This window comes from Pristiophorus japonicus, chromosome 7 (assembly GCF_044704955.1).
Source record: "Pristiophorus japonicus isolate sPriJap1 chromosome 7, sPriJap1.hap1, whole genome shotgun sequence".
NCBI classification, from domain to species: domain Eukaryota; kingdom Metazoa; phylum Chordata; class Chondrichthyes; family Pristiophoridae; genus Pristiophorus; species Pristiophorus japonicus.
The window spans coordinates 238,188,980-238,206,521 of NC_091983.1; the positions used below are offsets into that span (position 1 = coordinate 238,188,980).

General features: G+C 47.9%; 1 protein-coding gene across 1 annotated transcript in view; it reads right to left on the reverse strand.

The window, feature by feature from the left end:
- Positions 1–1,772: 1,772 nt before the first annotated feature.
- The window catches only part of LOC139266707 (equilibrative nucleobase transporter 1-like), an 84,063-nt gene continuing 68,293 nt past the window's right edge, over positions 1,773–17,542 (reverse strand). The window contains exons 10-12 of the mRNA XM_070884294.1: positions 9,982–10,174; positions 2,664–2,787; positions 1,773–1,943 (exon numbers count right to left, since the gene is read on the reverse strand). Coding sequence (XP_070740395.1) covers positions 1,773–1,943; positions 2,664–2,787; positions 9,982–10,174 — 488 coding nt within the window. The remainder of the gene's footprint in view (positions 1,944–2,663; positions 2,788–9,981; positions 10,175–17,542) is intronic.

The following is a 17,542-nucleotide window of genomic DNA, read 5'->3' on the forward strand; positions in this document are numbered from 1 at the left end:
AGAAAGAGGAGGGATGAAGGGGAGAGGGGAGGGGAGAAGGAGAGAGGGAATGAGAGCAGGAGAGAGGGAAGGGGAAAAGGGGAGAGGAGGGGAGAAGGAGAGAGGAGGGGAGAGGAGAAGGAGAGAGGGGAAGGGAGGAGGAGAGGGGAGGGGAGAAGGAGAGAGTGGAGAAGGAGAGAGGAGGGGAGAGGAGAAGAAGAGAGGGGAAGGGAGGAGGAGAGGGGAGGGGAGAAGGAGAGAGGAGGGGAGAAGGAGAGAGGGAAGGAGAGGAGGGGAGAACGAGAGAGGAGGGGAGAAAGAGAGAGGAGGGGAGAAGGAGAGGGGAGTGGAGAAGGAGAGGGGAGGGGAGAAGGAGAGGGGAGGAGAGGAGAGAGGAGGGGAGAAGGAGAGAGGAGGGGAGAAGGAGAGAGGGGAGGGGAGAAGGAGAGAGTGGAGGGGAGAAGGAGAGAGGAGGGGAGAAGGAGAGAGGAGGGTAGAAGGAGAGAGGGGAGGGGAGGAGGAGAGGGGAGGGGAGATGGAGAGAGGAGGGGAGAAGGAGAGAGGAGGGGAGAAGGAGAGAGGAGGGGAGAAGGAGAGGGGAGGGGAGAAGGAGAGAGGCGGGGAGAAGGAGAGAGGGGAGGGGAGAAGGAGAGAGGGGAGGGGAGGAGGGGAGAAGAGGACTATTTGCATTGGATAATCCCACAGATTAAAACAAAATGTTTGCTTATAAAGAATTAACATTGTCCATAATCTGTCTCTGACCCGGTCTTCTGAAGAAAAGATCTCATTCTCCGGGATCCCGGGAAACAGCACTGTTTCCAATTGATCTTTTTTGTAAATGATTTGTTTGGGAATTGCTTGAAACCAAACTTCACCCCGGCTTACCCTCACCCCTCCCAACCTACACCCTCCCAACCCACACCTCAAAACCTCAACATCCCCCAACCCCACCCCCTATCCTACACCCCCAAACCACACTCCAACACCCCCACCCCCCATCCTAAACCCCCCAAACCACACTCCAACACCCCCATCCTACACCCCCCAAACCACACTCCAACACCCCCATCCTACACCCCCCAAACCACACTCCAACACCCCCACCCCCCATCCTACACCCCACTAACCTACACCCCAACACCCCCCAACCTCAACTCCCCCATGCTACACCCTCAAAACCCAACCCCAACACCCCCCAACTCCCCCATCCTACACCCCCCAAAACCCACAACCCAACATCCCACACACCCCCACCCCCCACCCCCATCCTACACCCCCCCAAACCCACAACTCAACACCCCACACACCCCCACCCCCAACCTACACCACCTCAAACCCACACCTCAACACCCCACATCCCCCTAACACTGACCCCCCCCTAACCTGCACCCTTCCAAACCCACTCCAACTCCTCACACCCTCCCAACTTGACCCCCCCATTCCCCAACCTACACCCCCGCAAACTCACACCCCAACACCCCACATCCCCTCCAACACCAACCCCCATACCTACATGCTCCCAAACCAACACCCCAACACCCCATACACCCCCCAACCCTGGCCCCCGACGCCCCAATCTACAGCCCCCAAACCCACACCCCAATACCCCACACACCCAACCCCAACCCCCCCCATCTCCCAACTTACATGCTCACAAACCCAAACCTGTACAGAGCACCCCTCCAACCATGAGCCCCCATACTACACCTGCCCACACCCACTCCAGAACACCCCCCACCCCACCCCCACTTGACACCATCCCCAACACCTCCCACCCCAAGCAGATGTCCAGCTCAGATATCGTTTCCCGACACAGGTTGATCGTCCGTCTCTCCCAAGCCTGGCACTTCGACTCGGTAGTGCTTCACTGTGCCTCTCTGCTGGGTTTCCCGTCGGCAGTGCAGGTAAACATTGATGGGATGGACATATGTCAAGGTTACCAGGATGATTAATCCGATGTTCAACTGCGTCAAGAGGGACAAAAAAAGGCAAACAGAGAGTTTGTGTTCAGGCAACAGCAATCTCAAACCCTTATCATAGAATCATAGAATAGTACAGCACAGAAGGTGGCCATTCGGCCCATCGAGTCTGTGCCAGCTCTTTCGAAGAGCAATCCAGTTAGTCCCACTCCCCGCTCTTACCCCATATCCCTGCAATTTTTTCTCATTTTAAGTATTTATCCAATTCCCTTTTGAAAGTTACTTTTGAATCTGTATCCACCACCCTACCAGGCAGTGCATTCCAAATCCTAACCACTTGTTGTGGAAAAAAATGTTTGCTCAGACGCCTCTGGTTCTTTTACCAATCTGTCCCTCCGGTCCCTTCAGCCACTGGAAACAGTTCCTCTTTATTTACTCTATGTAAACCCTTCAGGTTTTTCAACACTTCTTCAAATCTCCTCTTAGCCTTCTCTGCTCTAAGGAGAAAAGCCCCAGCTTTTCCAGATTCTCCGAAATCTCTTCTGCATTCCCCAAGGCCTTCAGGTCTTTCCTAACGTGTGGTGCCCAGAATTGGACGCAGTACTTCAGCTAGGGCCGAACCAATGTCTTATAAAGGTTCAGCATAACTTCCTGACTTTTGTACTCTATGCCTCTATTTATAAAGCCTACTGTCTCTCTCTATCTCACTGTACCCGTGACTGTCTGGCACAGATCACAGGGAGACCCGGACCTCCCGATACTCACATACAAGGGGTCACCGTGCAAGGGTCCCTTGACCAGAATGAAGCAAGGGTACTGGAGCAGATTTACAATTGCCGCAAGAGCCAGTAGCAGTCCATAGACCTTCCCAAAGTGGCGAGGAGGGAACCTGCAGGGAACAAGCAGAGAGAGAGGAGGAGGTTCAGAGAATTACATTGGGTCGACAGCACAGAAATAGACCATTTGACCGAACTGGTCCATGCCGGCGTTTATACTCCATTTGAGTCTCCTCCCACCCCTCTTCATCTCACCCCGTCAACATATCCCTCTATTCCTTTCTCCTTCATGTGTTTATCTAGCTTCCCCTTAAATGTATCTCTGCTATTTGGTAGCGAGTTCCACACAGCTTGCTTGTGTGTAAATTGGTTGCCGCGTTTCCTACATTGCACCAGTGACTGCACTCCATAGAAACATAGAAACATAGAAATTAGGTGCAGGAGCAGGCCATTCGGCCCTTCGAGCCTGCTCCGCCATTCAATAAGATCATGGCTGATCATTCAACCTCAGTTTCCTTTTCCTGCTTTCTCTCCAGATCCCTTGATCCCCTTGGCTGTAAGGGCCATATCTAATTCCCTTTTGAATATATCTAATGAACTGGCCTCAATAACTTTCTGTGGTAGATAATTGCACAGGTTAACCACTCTCTGAGTGAAGAAGTTTCCCCTCATCTCGGTCCTAAATGGTTACCTCTTATTCTTAGACTGTGACCCCTGGTTCTGGAACTCCCCAGCAACAGGAACATTCTTCCTGCCTCTAACCTGTCCAATCCCGTCAGAATTTTATATGTTTCTATGAGATCCCCTCTCATTCTTCTAAACTCCAGTGGATACAAGCCCAGTTGATCCAGTCTTTCCTCATATGTCAGTCCTGCCATCCCAGGAATCAATCTGGTGAAGCTTCGCTGTACTCCTTCAATAGCAAGAACGTCCTTCCTCAGATGAGGGGACCAAAACTGAACATAATATTCCAGGTGTGGCCTCACCAAGGCCCTGTACAACTGTATTAAGACCTCCCTGCTCCTATGCGCAAATCCTCTAGCTATGAAGGCCAACATGCCATTTGCCTTCTTCACCACCAGCTGTAACTGCATGACAAACTTCAATGACTGATGTACCATATTACCCAGGTCTCATTGGCTGAGAAGTGTTTTGAGATGTCTGGTGGTCGTGAAAGGCACTATATAAATTCAAGTCTTTCTTTTTCTTTTCTTTTTCTAACCACTCTCTGGGTAAAGAAGTTTCTCCTTTCCTACGGGATTTATTTGTGACAATTTTCGATTGATGATTTCCTAGTTTTGCGCCCTTCCCACAATTGGAACCATCTTCTCTAATCATAGTGTGTGTGTGGGGAGTCTGAATGGACTCCTGGTCTCAGGGTTCCAGATTTACCTGTGTGTGTGTGTGTGTCTGTGTGTGTGGGGAGTCTGAATGGACTCCTGGTCTCAGGGTTCCAGATTTACCTGTGTGTGTGTGTGTGTCTGTGTGTGTGGGGAGTCTGAATGGACTCCTGGTCTCAGGGCTCCAGATTTACCTGTGTGTGTATGTGTGGGGAGTCTGAATGAACTCCTGGTCTCAGGGTCCCAGATTTACCTGTGTGTGTGTGTGTGGGGAGTCTGAATGGACTCCTGGTCTCGGAATCCCAGATCTAACAATGAGTATTGGAGTCTGAATGAACTCCTGGGCCCTGAAATTTGGCACCTTAGCGCCGGCAGTTAAGGCCGGTTTGGGTTAGGGCGAAAAATGGCGGCTGCCTCGCTTCCACCCACTTCCGGCACGGCCCACACTGGTCGCCATCTTGGTGCGAGCGATAACACGGGCAGGACGAGCGTGTGTAGGCCGTGTGCAGAGTCGGCAGATCGTGACGTCAGTCAGCGTGCAATGCTGATTTGATGCATGACCTGCCATTTTGGACATCGCCGTCCCAAACAACGGCTTCTCCGAAACACACACAGCTGGACATGTGATCAGCTACACGAGGGACCCCACCAGCGCTATTTAAAGGGAAACATTCAACTTGCATTTGTATAGCGCCTTTCACGACCACCGGACTTCTCAAAGCGCTTTACAGCCAATGAAGTACTTTTGAAGTGTAGTCACTGTGGTCAGTTGATTATTTCTCTTGTACTGGCTCTTGCAGTGTTCATATCAATACTGGCTTGTTGGAAGACATTTATAACATTGTTAAAGTATGCAGGGAGTGCTGCTGGACATGGGAAGGCATTGGTTGGAACTGGAAGGCCTCTGAATACACCACTTGCTGCCAGTCAAAGGGGCTCTACCTGTAGTCCCCCTCACATTGCAGCATAACATGGAGATGGAGCAGTGGCAGCAAAGACAAGCTGCCCACAATGGGAGGTGGAGGAGGGGGAGAAGGGCTGTCAGCAGAGGCCTTACCCACCGAGTGTCTTCAGGGAGCACTTCTCATTCCTACACCTAAACCAGGAGCAGTGTGTTGGGAGGCTCCGTGTCACCAAGGATGTAGTCACAGATTTCTGCCACCTCCAACATCCAGACCTGCAGCCTGAGATCGGGGCGACGACATTGCTGCCAGATGCCCTCAAGGTGACTTGGCCCTGAATTTTTCCCCAACTGATTCTTCTGGGCTGGAACAGATGTCAGCGCTAACATCTCACAGTTTGCTATCCATCGCTACATCTACTAGGTCACAGAGGCTTTGAACTCCAGTAGAAGGGACTTCACTGTCTTCTCACATAGAAACATAGAAACATAGAAAATAGGTGCAGGAGTAGGTCATTCGGCCCTTCGAGCCTGCACCACTATTCAATAAGATCATGGCTGATCATGCAACTTCAGTTCCCCATTCCTGCTTTCTCTCCATACCCCTTCATCCCTTTAGCCGTAACAGCCACATCTAACTCCCTTTTGAATATATCGAACGAACTGGACACAACAACTTTCTGTGGTAAAGAATTCCACAGGTTCACAACTCTCTGAGTGAAGAAGTTTCTCCTTATCTCGGTCCTAAATGGCTCATCTCTTATCCTTAGACTGTGACCCCTGGTTCTGGACTTCCCCAACATCGGGAACATTCTTCCTGCATCTAACCTGTCCAATCCCATCAGAATTTTACATGTTTCGATGAGATCTCTCTCATTCTTCTACATTCCAGTGAATATAAGCCTAGTCGATCCAGTCTATCTTTATAGGTCAGTCCTGCCATCCCGGGAATCAGTCTGGTGAACCTTTGCTGCACTCCCTCAATAGCAAGAATGTCCTTCCTCAGATTAGGGGACCAAAACTGCACACATTACTCAAGGTGTGGTCTCACCAAGGCCCTGTACAATTGCAGTAAGATCTCCCTGCTCCTATACTAAAATCACCTCGTTATGAAGGTCAGCATGCCATTTGCCTTCTTTACTGCCTGCTGTACCTGTATTGCCTACTTTCAATGACTGATGTATCATGACACCCAGGTCTCGTTGCACCGCCCCTTTTATTAATCTGTCACCATTCCGATAATAATCTGCCTTCCTGTTTTTGCAACCAAAGTGGATAACCTCACACTTATCTACATTATACTGCATCTGCCATGCATTTGCCCATTCACCTAACCTGTCCAAGTCCCCCTGCAGGCTCCGAGCATCCTCCTCGCACCTCACACTGCCACCCAGCTCAGTGTCATCTGCAAACTTGGAGATATTACATTCAATTCCTTTGTCTAAATCATGAATGTATATTGTAAATAGCTGGAGTCCCAGCACTGAATCCTGTGACACCCCAGTAGACACTGCCTGCCATTCTGAAAAGGACCCGTTTATTCCCACTCTTTGCTTCCTGTCTGCCAGCTAGTTCTCTATCCACGTCAATACATTGACCCCAATATCAAGTGCCTTAATTTTGCACACTAATCTCTTGTGTGGCACCTTGTCAAAATCTTTTTGAAAGTCCAAATACACCACATCAACTGGTTCTCCCTTATCCACTCCACTAGTTACATCTTAAAAAAATTCTAGAAGCTTTGTCAAGCATGATTTCCCTTTTATGAATCCATGCTGACTTGGACCGATCCTCTCACTGCTTTCCAAATGCGCTGCTATTACATCTTTAATAATTGATTCCAACATTTTTCCCACTACCGATGTCAGGCTAACCAGTCTATAATTCCGTGTTTTCTCTCCCTCCTTTTTTAAAAAATGGGGTTACATTAGCTACCCTCCAGGCCATAGGAACTGAACCAGAGTCTATAGACTGATGGAAAATGACTACCAATGCATCCACTATTTCTAGGGCCACTTCCTTAAATATTCTGGGATGCAGACTATCAGGCCCTGGGGATTTATCAGCCTTCAGTCCCTTCAATTTCCCGAACACCATTTCCTGACTAATAAGGATTTCACTCAGTTCCCCATTCTGGCTAGACCCTCGGTTCCCCAGTATTTTTGGGAGGTTATTCATGTGTTCCTTAGTGAAGACAGAAGAAAAGTATTTGTTCAATTGGTCTGCCATTTCCTTGTTTCCCATTATGAATCACCCTGATTCTGACTGCAAGGGACCTAAATTAGTCTTCACTAATCTTTTTCTCTTCACATATATATAGAAGCTTTTGTAGTCAGTATTTATATTCCCTGCAAGCTTACTCTCATACTCTATTTTCCCTCTCCTAATTAAGCCCTTAATCCTCCTCTGCTGAATTCTAAATTTCTCCCTGTCCTCAGGTTTGCTGCTTATTCTGGCCAATTTATGTGCCTCTTCCTTGGATTTAACACTTTCCCTAATTTCCCTTGTTAACCACGATTGAGCCACCTTCCCTTTTTTTATTCTTATGCCACACAGGGATGTACAATTGTTGTAGTTCAGCCATGTGATATTTAAATGTCTGCCATTGCCTATCCACCGTCAACCCTCTAAGTATCATTCTCCAGTCTATCCTAGTCAATTCACATCTCATACCGTCGAAGTTTCCTTTCTTTAAGTTCAGGACCCTAGTCTCTGAATTAACTATGTCACTCTCCATCTTAATGAAGAATTCTATCATGTTATGGTCACTCTTCCCATGGGACCCCACATGACCAGATTGCTAATTAATCCTCTCTCGTTACACAAGACCCAGTCTAGGATGGCTTGCTCTCGAGTTGGTTCCTCGACATATTGGTCTATAAAACCATCCCTTATACACTCCAGGAAATCCTCCTCCATAGTACTGCTACCAGTTTGGTTAGCCCAATCAATATGCAGAATAAAGTCAGCCATGATAACTGCTGCACCCTTATTGCACGCGTCCCTAATTTCCTTTTGATTCCATCCCCAAACTCCCTACTACTGTTTGGTGGTCTGTACACAACTCCCACTAATGTTTTCTGCCCTTTGGTGTTTCGCAGCTCTACCACGTGGATTTGTGCATGAGGCATGTCAATGCTGAGCTGTCACATAACTGCAAAGGCTACCACTCTCTTAATGTACAGTTGGTGTGCGACCACGCCAAACACATCGAGATGGTGAATGCCCGCTATCCTGGCAGCACTCATGATGTCTTCATCCAGTGCCAGTCCGCTGTACCAGGAATCTTCCAGCCACCATGTCAAACCCGAGGATGGCTGCTAGGCAACAAGCGCTATCCGCTCTACCCCCGGCTGATGAATCCCTTCCTCAATCCCACTACTCGTGGCCAGCAATCATATAATGACAGCCATGCTGCCACGAGGAACTTAATCGAGCAGACCTTTGGGGAGCTCAAGCAATGGTTCTGCTTTCTTGACTGCTCCAGTACTCATCGGAGCGGGTGTCCCAACTTGTGGTGGTCTGCTGCATCCTCCAAAACTTGGCCATCATGAGGGCACAGCCCTTTCCACCACGGGTTCTGTGACAACCTCAGGAGGAAGAGGAAGAGAAAAAGGGAAATGGGAGGAGTCAGCCTGCAAATCTCTCTTCTGGCTGGGCTGACCGTGAGCACATAATCAAATTCCAGTTCCCTGGATTGAAACCCCAGATCCCCGTTGATCAACACTTCCCCACCTTACCATCCCTCTGTCACGGAACATCACAGCGTCCTCTTGGGCAAAATGCCAAAATGAAAATCACCACAAAAAAATTCCTGACATATTTTATGATTAATTCTAATATTACATTAAATGTCAACTAATAACCCTTGTGCATTCCCTTATTTTCTGTATTTTGTCCTTTGCCTGTCCTAGTGCTCCTACACAGTGCTGCCCCAGTGGCTGCAGCATGGCTGCTGGAAGGATGCTGACTTTCCATGGGGGACACGGCAGATTGCCTTGGAGGATGGCACTAACAATTAGTGCCTCGGCACTTTTCCCCATGCAGATCGTGACATCAATGAGTGTGCAACGCTCGCTGAGCGCCCGATCTGCAAACTTCATTAGCACCCCCCGCCATACCGCCTCGCACCGACAGCGACAGCGAGCGGAGGCGTAAACCAGTCAGCTGGTGGCTGGCGGGGCGCTACTTAAAGGGATGTGCTTCCGTTCTAAAGGTCAGTTATGCGGCAAGTGAGCGCGTGATGTATCTGCAGACAGATAAATGCTGCTTCGTGTTGTGGGCCATCAAAGGACTTTGAACTTCATCCGACAGCATATCGCCATTCTGATGGCATTGGACAGGTTAGATGCAGGAAGAATGTTCCCGATGTTGGCGAAGTCCAGAACCAGGGGTCACAGTCTAAGGATAAGGGGTAAGTCATTTAGAACCAAGATGAGGAGAAACTTCTTCATTCAGAGAATTGTGAACCTGTGGAAATCTCGACCACAGAAAGTTGTTGAGGCCAGTTCATAGATATATTCAAAAGGGAGTTAGATGTGGCACTTACGGCTGAAAGGATCAAGGGGTATGGAGAGAAAGCAGGAATGAAGTCGCATGATCAGCCATGATCATATTGAATGGTGGTGTAGGCTCGAAGGGCCGAATGGCCTATTCCTGCACCTATTTTCTATGTTTCTATGTTTCTATCTTTTTGCATTCCCTGATTCATTGAGGGCTGGTGTGCAGACTCCAGTCGCCCTCTCTTCTAATGGCTGGAAGGTGCCTTCACCAATGCCAATTACACCACACCTCATTTTCGTTATCGCTTGAAGCCTAACGCCACTCACCTACGCAATTAGCGCCTGATTTAGCGCTCCCCTGCATTCTTTCAGTGCAGAGACTCAATTTCGCGGGCGTGGAGGTTGATTAGCGCCTGGCGCTAAACTTACAACTTTTCTAAAGTTGACGCTCCAGCCGGGCGTTAATGAATTTCTAGCTCCCTGTCTCACAATCCCAGATGTACCGGTACGCACTTTGGCCCCCGAATGGGGTCTCCCTTCCTTGGATATCGTGGGCTGACTTACGTGATGGCGGTGAATGCAGTGTGACTTCCGTACAGGAATGAACTGTTGACCAACTGCAGGATGAAGGTCAGATACTGGACCTTCAGCACGGGGATAGCGGCACTGATAGAGAACAGGATGCTTTGCGTGACTGTGATAGTGAGCGAGAGCACCGCTGACTTCATGTCAGCCAGTCTCTGTGAGACGGTGGAATCTGAGGGGGGACGAGAAAGAGGAGAAAATAAAACACTTAATCTGGGCTCAGCACATCCCCGAATCCCCCTCATACCCCAACCATCCCAGAGAGAGGGAGGGGCTCCCCCATACCACCCACTGTACCCCAACTGTCCCAGAGAGAGGGGCTCCCCCATATCACCCGTTGTACCCCAACTCTCCCAGAGAGAGGGGCTGCCCCAAATCCCCTGTATCCAAATTATCCCAGAGAGAGAGGCTCCCCCCAAATACCCCGTACCCCAACTGTCCCAGATAGAGCGACTCCCCAATATCATCCACTGTACGTTAACTGTCCCAGAGAGAGGGGCTCCCCCAAATCCCCAGTACCCAAACTGTCCCAGAGAGAGAGAAGCCCCCACAAATCCCCTGTACCCTAACAGTCCCAGAGAGAGAGAGACTCCTCCAAATCCCCGTACCCAAATTGTCCCAGACAGAGGCTCCTCCCAAATTCCCCATACCCCAACTGTCCCAGAGAGAGAGGCTCCCCGCAAATCCCCCGTACCCCAACTGTCACAGAGAGAGAGAGGCTCCTCCAAATCCGCCATACCCCAACTGTCCCAGAGAGAGAGGCTCCCCGCAAATCCCCCGTACCCCAACTGTCACAGAGAGAGAGAGGCTCCTCCAAATCCCCCATACCCCAACTGTCCCAGAGAGAGGCTCCCCCCAAATCCCCCGTACCCCAACTGTCCCAGAGATAGAGACAGGCTCCCCAAAATCCCCCATATCCCAACTGTCCCAGCGAGAGAGGGGCTCCCCCAAATCCCCCATATCCCAACCATCCGAGAGATAGTTCGGCAGAAGGATGGGAACCTGAGAACAAATTCAATAGCGAAGGATGTAAAGCTGAAATTTGAAAGCAAGAATGCAGAAAGCGAATCTGTAAGACAGAGGAAACACAGGTTAGTAAGTAGCAATCAAGCAGGTCTTTCCATGTCAACTGGTCTAAACTTTAATGCAAGGCGTATAGCGAATAGGGCAGATAAGCTGAGAGCACAGGTAGACACTTGTGAGTATGACATTATAGCCATTACAGAGACATGGCTGAAGGAGGGGCAGGTTTGGCAGCTCAATATTCCTGGTTACAGGATTTTTAGAGAAGTCAGAAAGGGGGGTAAAATGGGGGTGGGGTCACAGTATTGATTAAAGAAACTATTCCAGCTGTGAGGAGGGATGATGTGTTTGAGGGATTATCAAATGAGGCCATATGGGTTGAACTGAAAAATATAAACGGGGCAATCACACTCGGCATGTATTTTAGACTACCAAACAGTGGGAGGGAGATAGAGGAGCAAATATGTCGGCAAATTTCTGTAAAGTCTAAAAACCATAGGGCAGAAATAATAGGATATTTCAACTATCCAAATATTGATTGGGACAAATATAGTGTGATGTGTATAGAGGGTGTGGAATTACTAAAATGCATTCAAAAGAACTTTTTTAGTCAGTATGTAACAAGCCCAACACGGGAGGGGGGCGGTTCTGGATTTAGTTTTGGGGAATGAAGCTGGGCAGGTGGAAGGAGTATTAATGGGAGAGCACTTAGGTGCCAGTAGCCATATTTCAGTCAGATTCAAGGTAGTTATGGATAATGACAAGGATAGACCAGGAATAAAAGTCCACAATTGAGGAAAAGCTAACTTTGCTAAGTTGATAGGTGAATTGGCCACAGTGGCCTGGAAACAGCTACTTGAAGGTAAATCTGTGTCGGAACAGTGGGAGGCATTCAAGGAGGAGATCCGGAAAGCTCAGGCCAAACATGTGCCATTAAAGAAAAAGGGTGCGTGTAACAATTCTAGAACCCTCAGGATGTCTAGGGACTTACAGGGGAGGATAAGGAAAAAAAGGGAAGCTTAAATACTATAGAATCTCAGGAGGAATGTAGAAAGTTCAGAGGTAAATTGAAAAATGATATTAGGAATTCTAAGAGAGAGCATGAAAAATTCTTGGCAAGTAAAATCAAGGAAAAGCCAAAGATGCTCTATAAATATATTGAACAAGAGGATAACTAAAGAAAGGGTCAGGCCTATTCGAGACAATGGGCCCAAATTTCCCCAGCTGCCTAGAGCGGCGTAGTTAGCCATGGTACGCCGACTTTGTGGGACAAAAAACGCGGCGAAAATTTACCTTTTAATTTGGCCGCTCCTTCATCGTTCTGGTCCAGTGGCGTGGCGCTGCAGAGCCTGCGGGGGGTGGGGGCGGAGCTTCTACCGTGCATGCTCAGCGCAGCCGGCATGGGGGCGGGGCTTGGGCCAGCATCTCTTCACGTGCCAACAGGGGGACGCATGTCCGTTTCAGCGTGCGCGCATGCGCAATGGAGCAGGAAGCTGGGCAATCGGCCAATTAAAGGGACAGCGTCCTCAGTGCCTCAGCATCATTGGCAATGGACCATATATAAAGGTAAGGTGTGAATAGTGATTTTTGGGTGGCTGAGGGAGTAGAAAAGACTGTTGCATAGGTGGAAGAAAGGTGAGAACTGTGATTTTTCAAGTGTAAGTCCAATACACCAATGACGTAAGAGTGTGCAACAAGAACAAAGAATTTCCTCCATGAGGAAGTGGAGAAACTAGTCACTGTCATTGTCACTGACAAATGGCTGGAGCTGGATATCAGTAAGAGTGGTCTCACAAAAGTTCCACCCAAAGAAATGAGAAGACGATGGAACCTAGTTGCAGAAGAATACTCCGCAGGAATGAATACCGCAAGATCTGAAAGCCAGTGCAAAAAGAAATGGCAGGACGTTGGTCAAGTAGTGAGTGTAAGTAATATCTTCACCTTTAAATGTAATTGCAATTGTAAACGTGACCATCTGTATAAGTCCCACCATCAGAAGTGCACCATGTGTGAAATGTTGTATTTTCATCTTTGCAGAAGAAATTGGCCCACAACAAAAGGGAAAGACTTAAAACAGGAGGAGGACCGTCAAATCTGCACCAACTATCACCCCTAGAACAAAGGGTAGCTGCCCTGCTGAGTCGCACCTGCAGAAAAAGTATCAGCTGTGCACAAGCTGGACCCACACGCGAGGGTGAGGGTGAGTCATTAAAATCATTGTCACCCTTCAAATCAACCTGCTGACTGGCCTGATACGCATAAGACTATTCATGCCACCCATCCTGCCCCATCCTGTGTTGCTCAGCATTTGACTGTTCTGTTGTATTTTGCAGAAGAAGAAGACAATCCTGAACATCCTGAAGATCCACCTGAAGATCCAGATGTGTGCTCTCCAGACCAAGGCAAGTGAGGGGAGGAGCGGTCCATGGAAATATGTTCACGGGAGAATGCTGATCGTGATATGGATCAGTCCATAGTACAGGGCAGCACACTGCCAGAAACCTCCATGAGCTCCACGGCGACATTCCATGGTTTCACACCTTCCGAGGTTGCGGGTCCCAGTGGCGGTGGTGAAATACATGTTGGAACACCCAGTGCTCCACCGTCCCAGCCTGCGCCTCACACTGGAGGGGTGTCACTAGGCAGACCCATGGCGAGGGGAAGGAGAAGCCGACCAGTCTCTCCTGAGATCTAGCCTTCATCAGAAGTTAATCAGGTTATGTCATTGGGTAAGTAGACCAATGTTCTTACAAGATCACTCGTGGCGACCGTCAGTGGGGTGTGTGATGAGGTAGCGACACTGTCAGGAGAAATATCAGCACTGAGACGGAAACTGAGGGCAGGCATTTTGGAGGGTGTGCAAACGATGGCAGATGTCATGAGGGAACTAGCTGCTACAATAAGGGCACAAAGGCCAGATACTCAAATGCCACTCCCATTTCAATTCACGCACCAGCCACCGGTGAGACACAAGTCGGGCCCCCAATCCCCCCCACCACCATCACCGACCCTATGAGGAAGTGCACTTTCCCCGAGATGTGGGTGAGGGATGGGTGCAGCCTTTCTTTGCTGTTGTTGCTATTGTTGCTGTTGTTGTTGAAGTGCATTGTAAACTTTCCAATAAAATATATTTTGCATTAAGACTGAATCATGTTCCATTATCACCACACAACATTTAGGAACAACTGTAAAAGAAAAACAAACCCTCACCCCTACAGTCATGTGTGCCTGCTGCCCCTCGCCCCAGCTGAAGGGCTAGCCGAAGCGTTCTGCAGTCAGCAAGGCAGGACTGCTCTATTTTCAGTAACTGATTTGTCTTTCCTTTATTTTTGATGATGTTGTGAAGAGGTTGTGCTGAAGATATCGTGATGTTGTGCTGATGCTGTGAAGGTATTTAGTGCTTTAGAATCCTCTAACTCACCTGCCCCCACCCCCCCCCCACCCCCTCACCCCCATCTCGAGCTACCTGTGCTGATTTCTTATATGTACGTAAGGTTTTCTGTGCCTACAAAAGTGGCCACATACACTGGCCTAAGTTAGTTTGGAGTAACTCTTAGCTGGCCAAATTTGCTTCTATGGCCAAAAGAGGTGGAAGTGGCTGGTAATGCCTCCTTTTGGAGAAAAAAAACTAAACTAATAAAAAACCTAACTAACTGACTTACACTGGAGCAGGTTAAATGGGGAAATTTGCGATTTTTAAGTTACTCCAAAAAAAGCTACTTGCACCAAAAAAAGCGGGGCATCTCCTGGGGAAATTTGAGCCCCATGAAGGTAATCTGTGTGTGGAGGTGAAAGATGTTGGTATGGTTCTTAATAAATACTTTGTGTCTGTTTTCACAAAGGAAAGGGGCAATGCCGATACTGCTATCGAGGAGGAGTGTGAAATTCTGGCTGAATTAAACATCGTGAGAGAGAAGGTATGGAGGGGTTTAGCAGCTTTGAAAGTGGATAATTCCCCAGGCCTGGATGAAATGCATCCCAGGCTGTTGAGCGAAGCAAAAGAGGAAATAGCAGAGTCCTTGACCATCATTTTCCAGTCCTCTTTGGATTCAGGCATGGTGCCGGAGGACTGCTAATATGGTACCCTTGTTTAAGAAGGGAGAAAGGGATAGGCCGGATAATTACAGGCCTGTTAGCCTAACCTCAGTGGTGGGAAAATTATTGGAAAGAATCCTGAAGGACAGATTAAATCTACATTTAGAAAGGCAAGGATTACTCAGGGACAGTCAACATGGATTTGTTAAGGGAAGATCGTGTTTAACTAATCTGTTTGAATTTTTTGAGGAGGTAACCAGGAGGGTCGATGAGGGTAGTGCATACGACATAGTGTATAAGGATTTAGTAAAGCTTTTGATAAGGTTCCACACGGCAGACTGGTCACAAAGGTAAAATCACATGGGATCCAGGGCAAAGTGGCAAGTTGGATCCAAAATTGGCTTAAAGGTCGGAAGCAAATGGTTGATGGATCTTTTTGTGATTGGAAGGATGTTTCCAGTGGAGTTCCGCAGGGCTCAGTACTGGGTCCCTTGCTTTTTGTGGTACACATTAATGATCTAGATTTGAATATACGATTAAGAAGTTTGCAGATGACACTAAAATTGGCTGTGTGGTTGATACTAAAGAGGAAAGTCATGGCCTGCGGGAGGATATCAATCTATTGGTCGGATGAGCAGAACAGTGGAAAATGGAATTTAATTTAGAAAAGTGTGAGATAATGCACTTGGGGAGGGCTAATAATGAAAGGGCATACACATTAATCGGAAGGCCATTTAGAAATGTAAATTAACATAGGGACTTAGAGTGCTTGTCCACAGATCCCTGAAAGTAGCAGGCCAAAGGTAATCTGTGTGTGGAGGTGAAAGATGTTGGTATGGTTCTTAATAAATACTTTGTGTATGTTTTCACAAAGGAAAGGGGCAATGCCGATACTGCTAAAAAGGCACACAGAATGCTTGTCTTTCGCTGCCGAGGCATAGAATACAAGAGCAGGGAGGTTATGCTTAAATTGTATAATACCCTGGTTAGGCCACAGCTGGAGTACTGTGTGCAGTTCTGGTCGCCGTATTATAGAAAGGACCTGATTGTAACAGGAGATGGTGCAGAAGAGATTTACAAGGATGCTGCGTGAAATGGAGAAACTTAGCTATGAGGACAGATTGGATAGGTTGGGTTTTTTCTCATTGGAACAGAGGAGGCTGAGAGAAGACCTCATTGAGGTGTATGACACTTTGAGGGGCCTAGATATAGTGGATAGCAAGGGCCTCTTTCCCTTGGTGGAAGTGTCAATTACAAGGAGCATAGGTTTAAGGTGGTTGGTGAAAGGTTGAGAGGGGATTTGAGGGGAAGCTTCTTCACGGAGTGGATTGTGGAGGTCTGGAACTCACTACCTGGAAAGATTGTAGAGGCAGAAACCCTCACCACATTAAAAAGATGCTTGGATGGGCACTTGAGGTGGAGGTTATGGATCTAGAGCTGGTAAGTGGGATTAGACTGGATAACCTCTGTTGGCTGGCGCAGATACGATGGTAAGTACTTCAGGGAATTGAATACAGCCAGAATGATCTCCTGAACTAGTTTCGATCACGTGGATGGGTCGGAGAGGAATTTTCCGAGATTTTCTTTCCCCAATTGGCCTGGGTTTTTATTCTGTTTTTTTACCTCTCCCATGAGATCGCATGCCTCCAGGTGGGGTGGAGTTAAAAATGTTATGATGCATGGAATATTGCAGTTTTGTGGGGCGGGCTGGTTGGGCCGGATGCTATTTACCTTTCGCCATTGATTATTGTTCATAGGTTTATATGTAACCTTCAGGGCTGCTGACCGAGGGCCGTGTGGCTCTTTGTCGGCCGGCACGGACACGGTGAGCCGAAATGGCTTCCTACTGCGCTGCAAATTACTATGTTTCTATGTTTCTACATCATTGAATGATGAGATTAATAATGAATTAAGTACATTTAAAATTAAAAAAGAGGCTATATTTGTGATATATTCAGAGAGCACAGCACACACAGCTCCTAACATGGAGGCAGCTCTCTCGGAAGTCCCTGGAAACTGCCTAGTTCTGTTTAATGATTAACTATGCACTTGCAGTACACAATACATCCACATCCACAGTGTGGAGCTACAAACATTACAAGCTTACAGACATTACACTTCTCCCTCCTTAATGAAGAAGCCATCACAACAACCATCATACATAACTTTCATGTTTATACATAACACAGGATATAAACTTATTTTTTTTCCATATTTACAAATTTAACTTCACCACTTGTTTTCTGTTTCGAAAAGGATACCTTCACTTTCAAACAAAACATTCCAAACATGGTGTCGAATCTAAACTCATTCGAGGCTCATCCGGAGGAACATTTTCCCCCACGGAATGTCCTTGATTTTCATTTGAACTCACTCTAACTTCAGGCTCTTTGTTTTCCCGACTCGGACTCAGATTTTCATTCTGATTCTCTCCTGGATTTGTTTCCAGTACATTGACTTTAGGATTTGCTACTGGTGTATC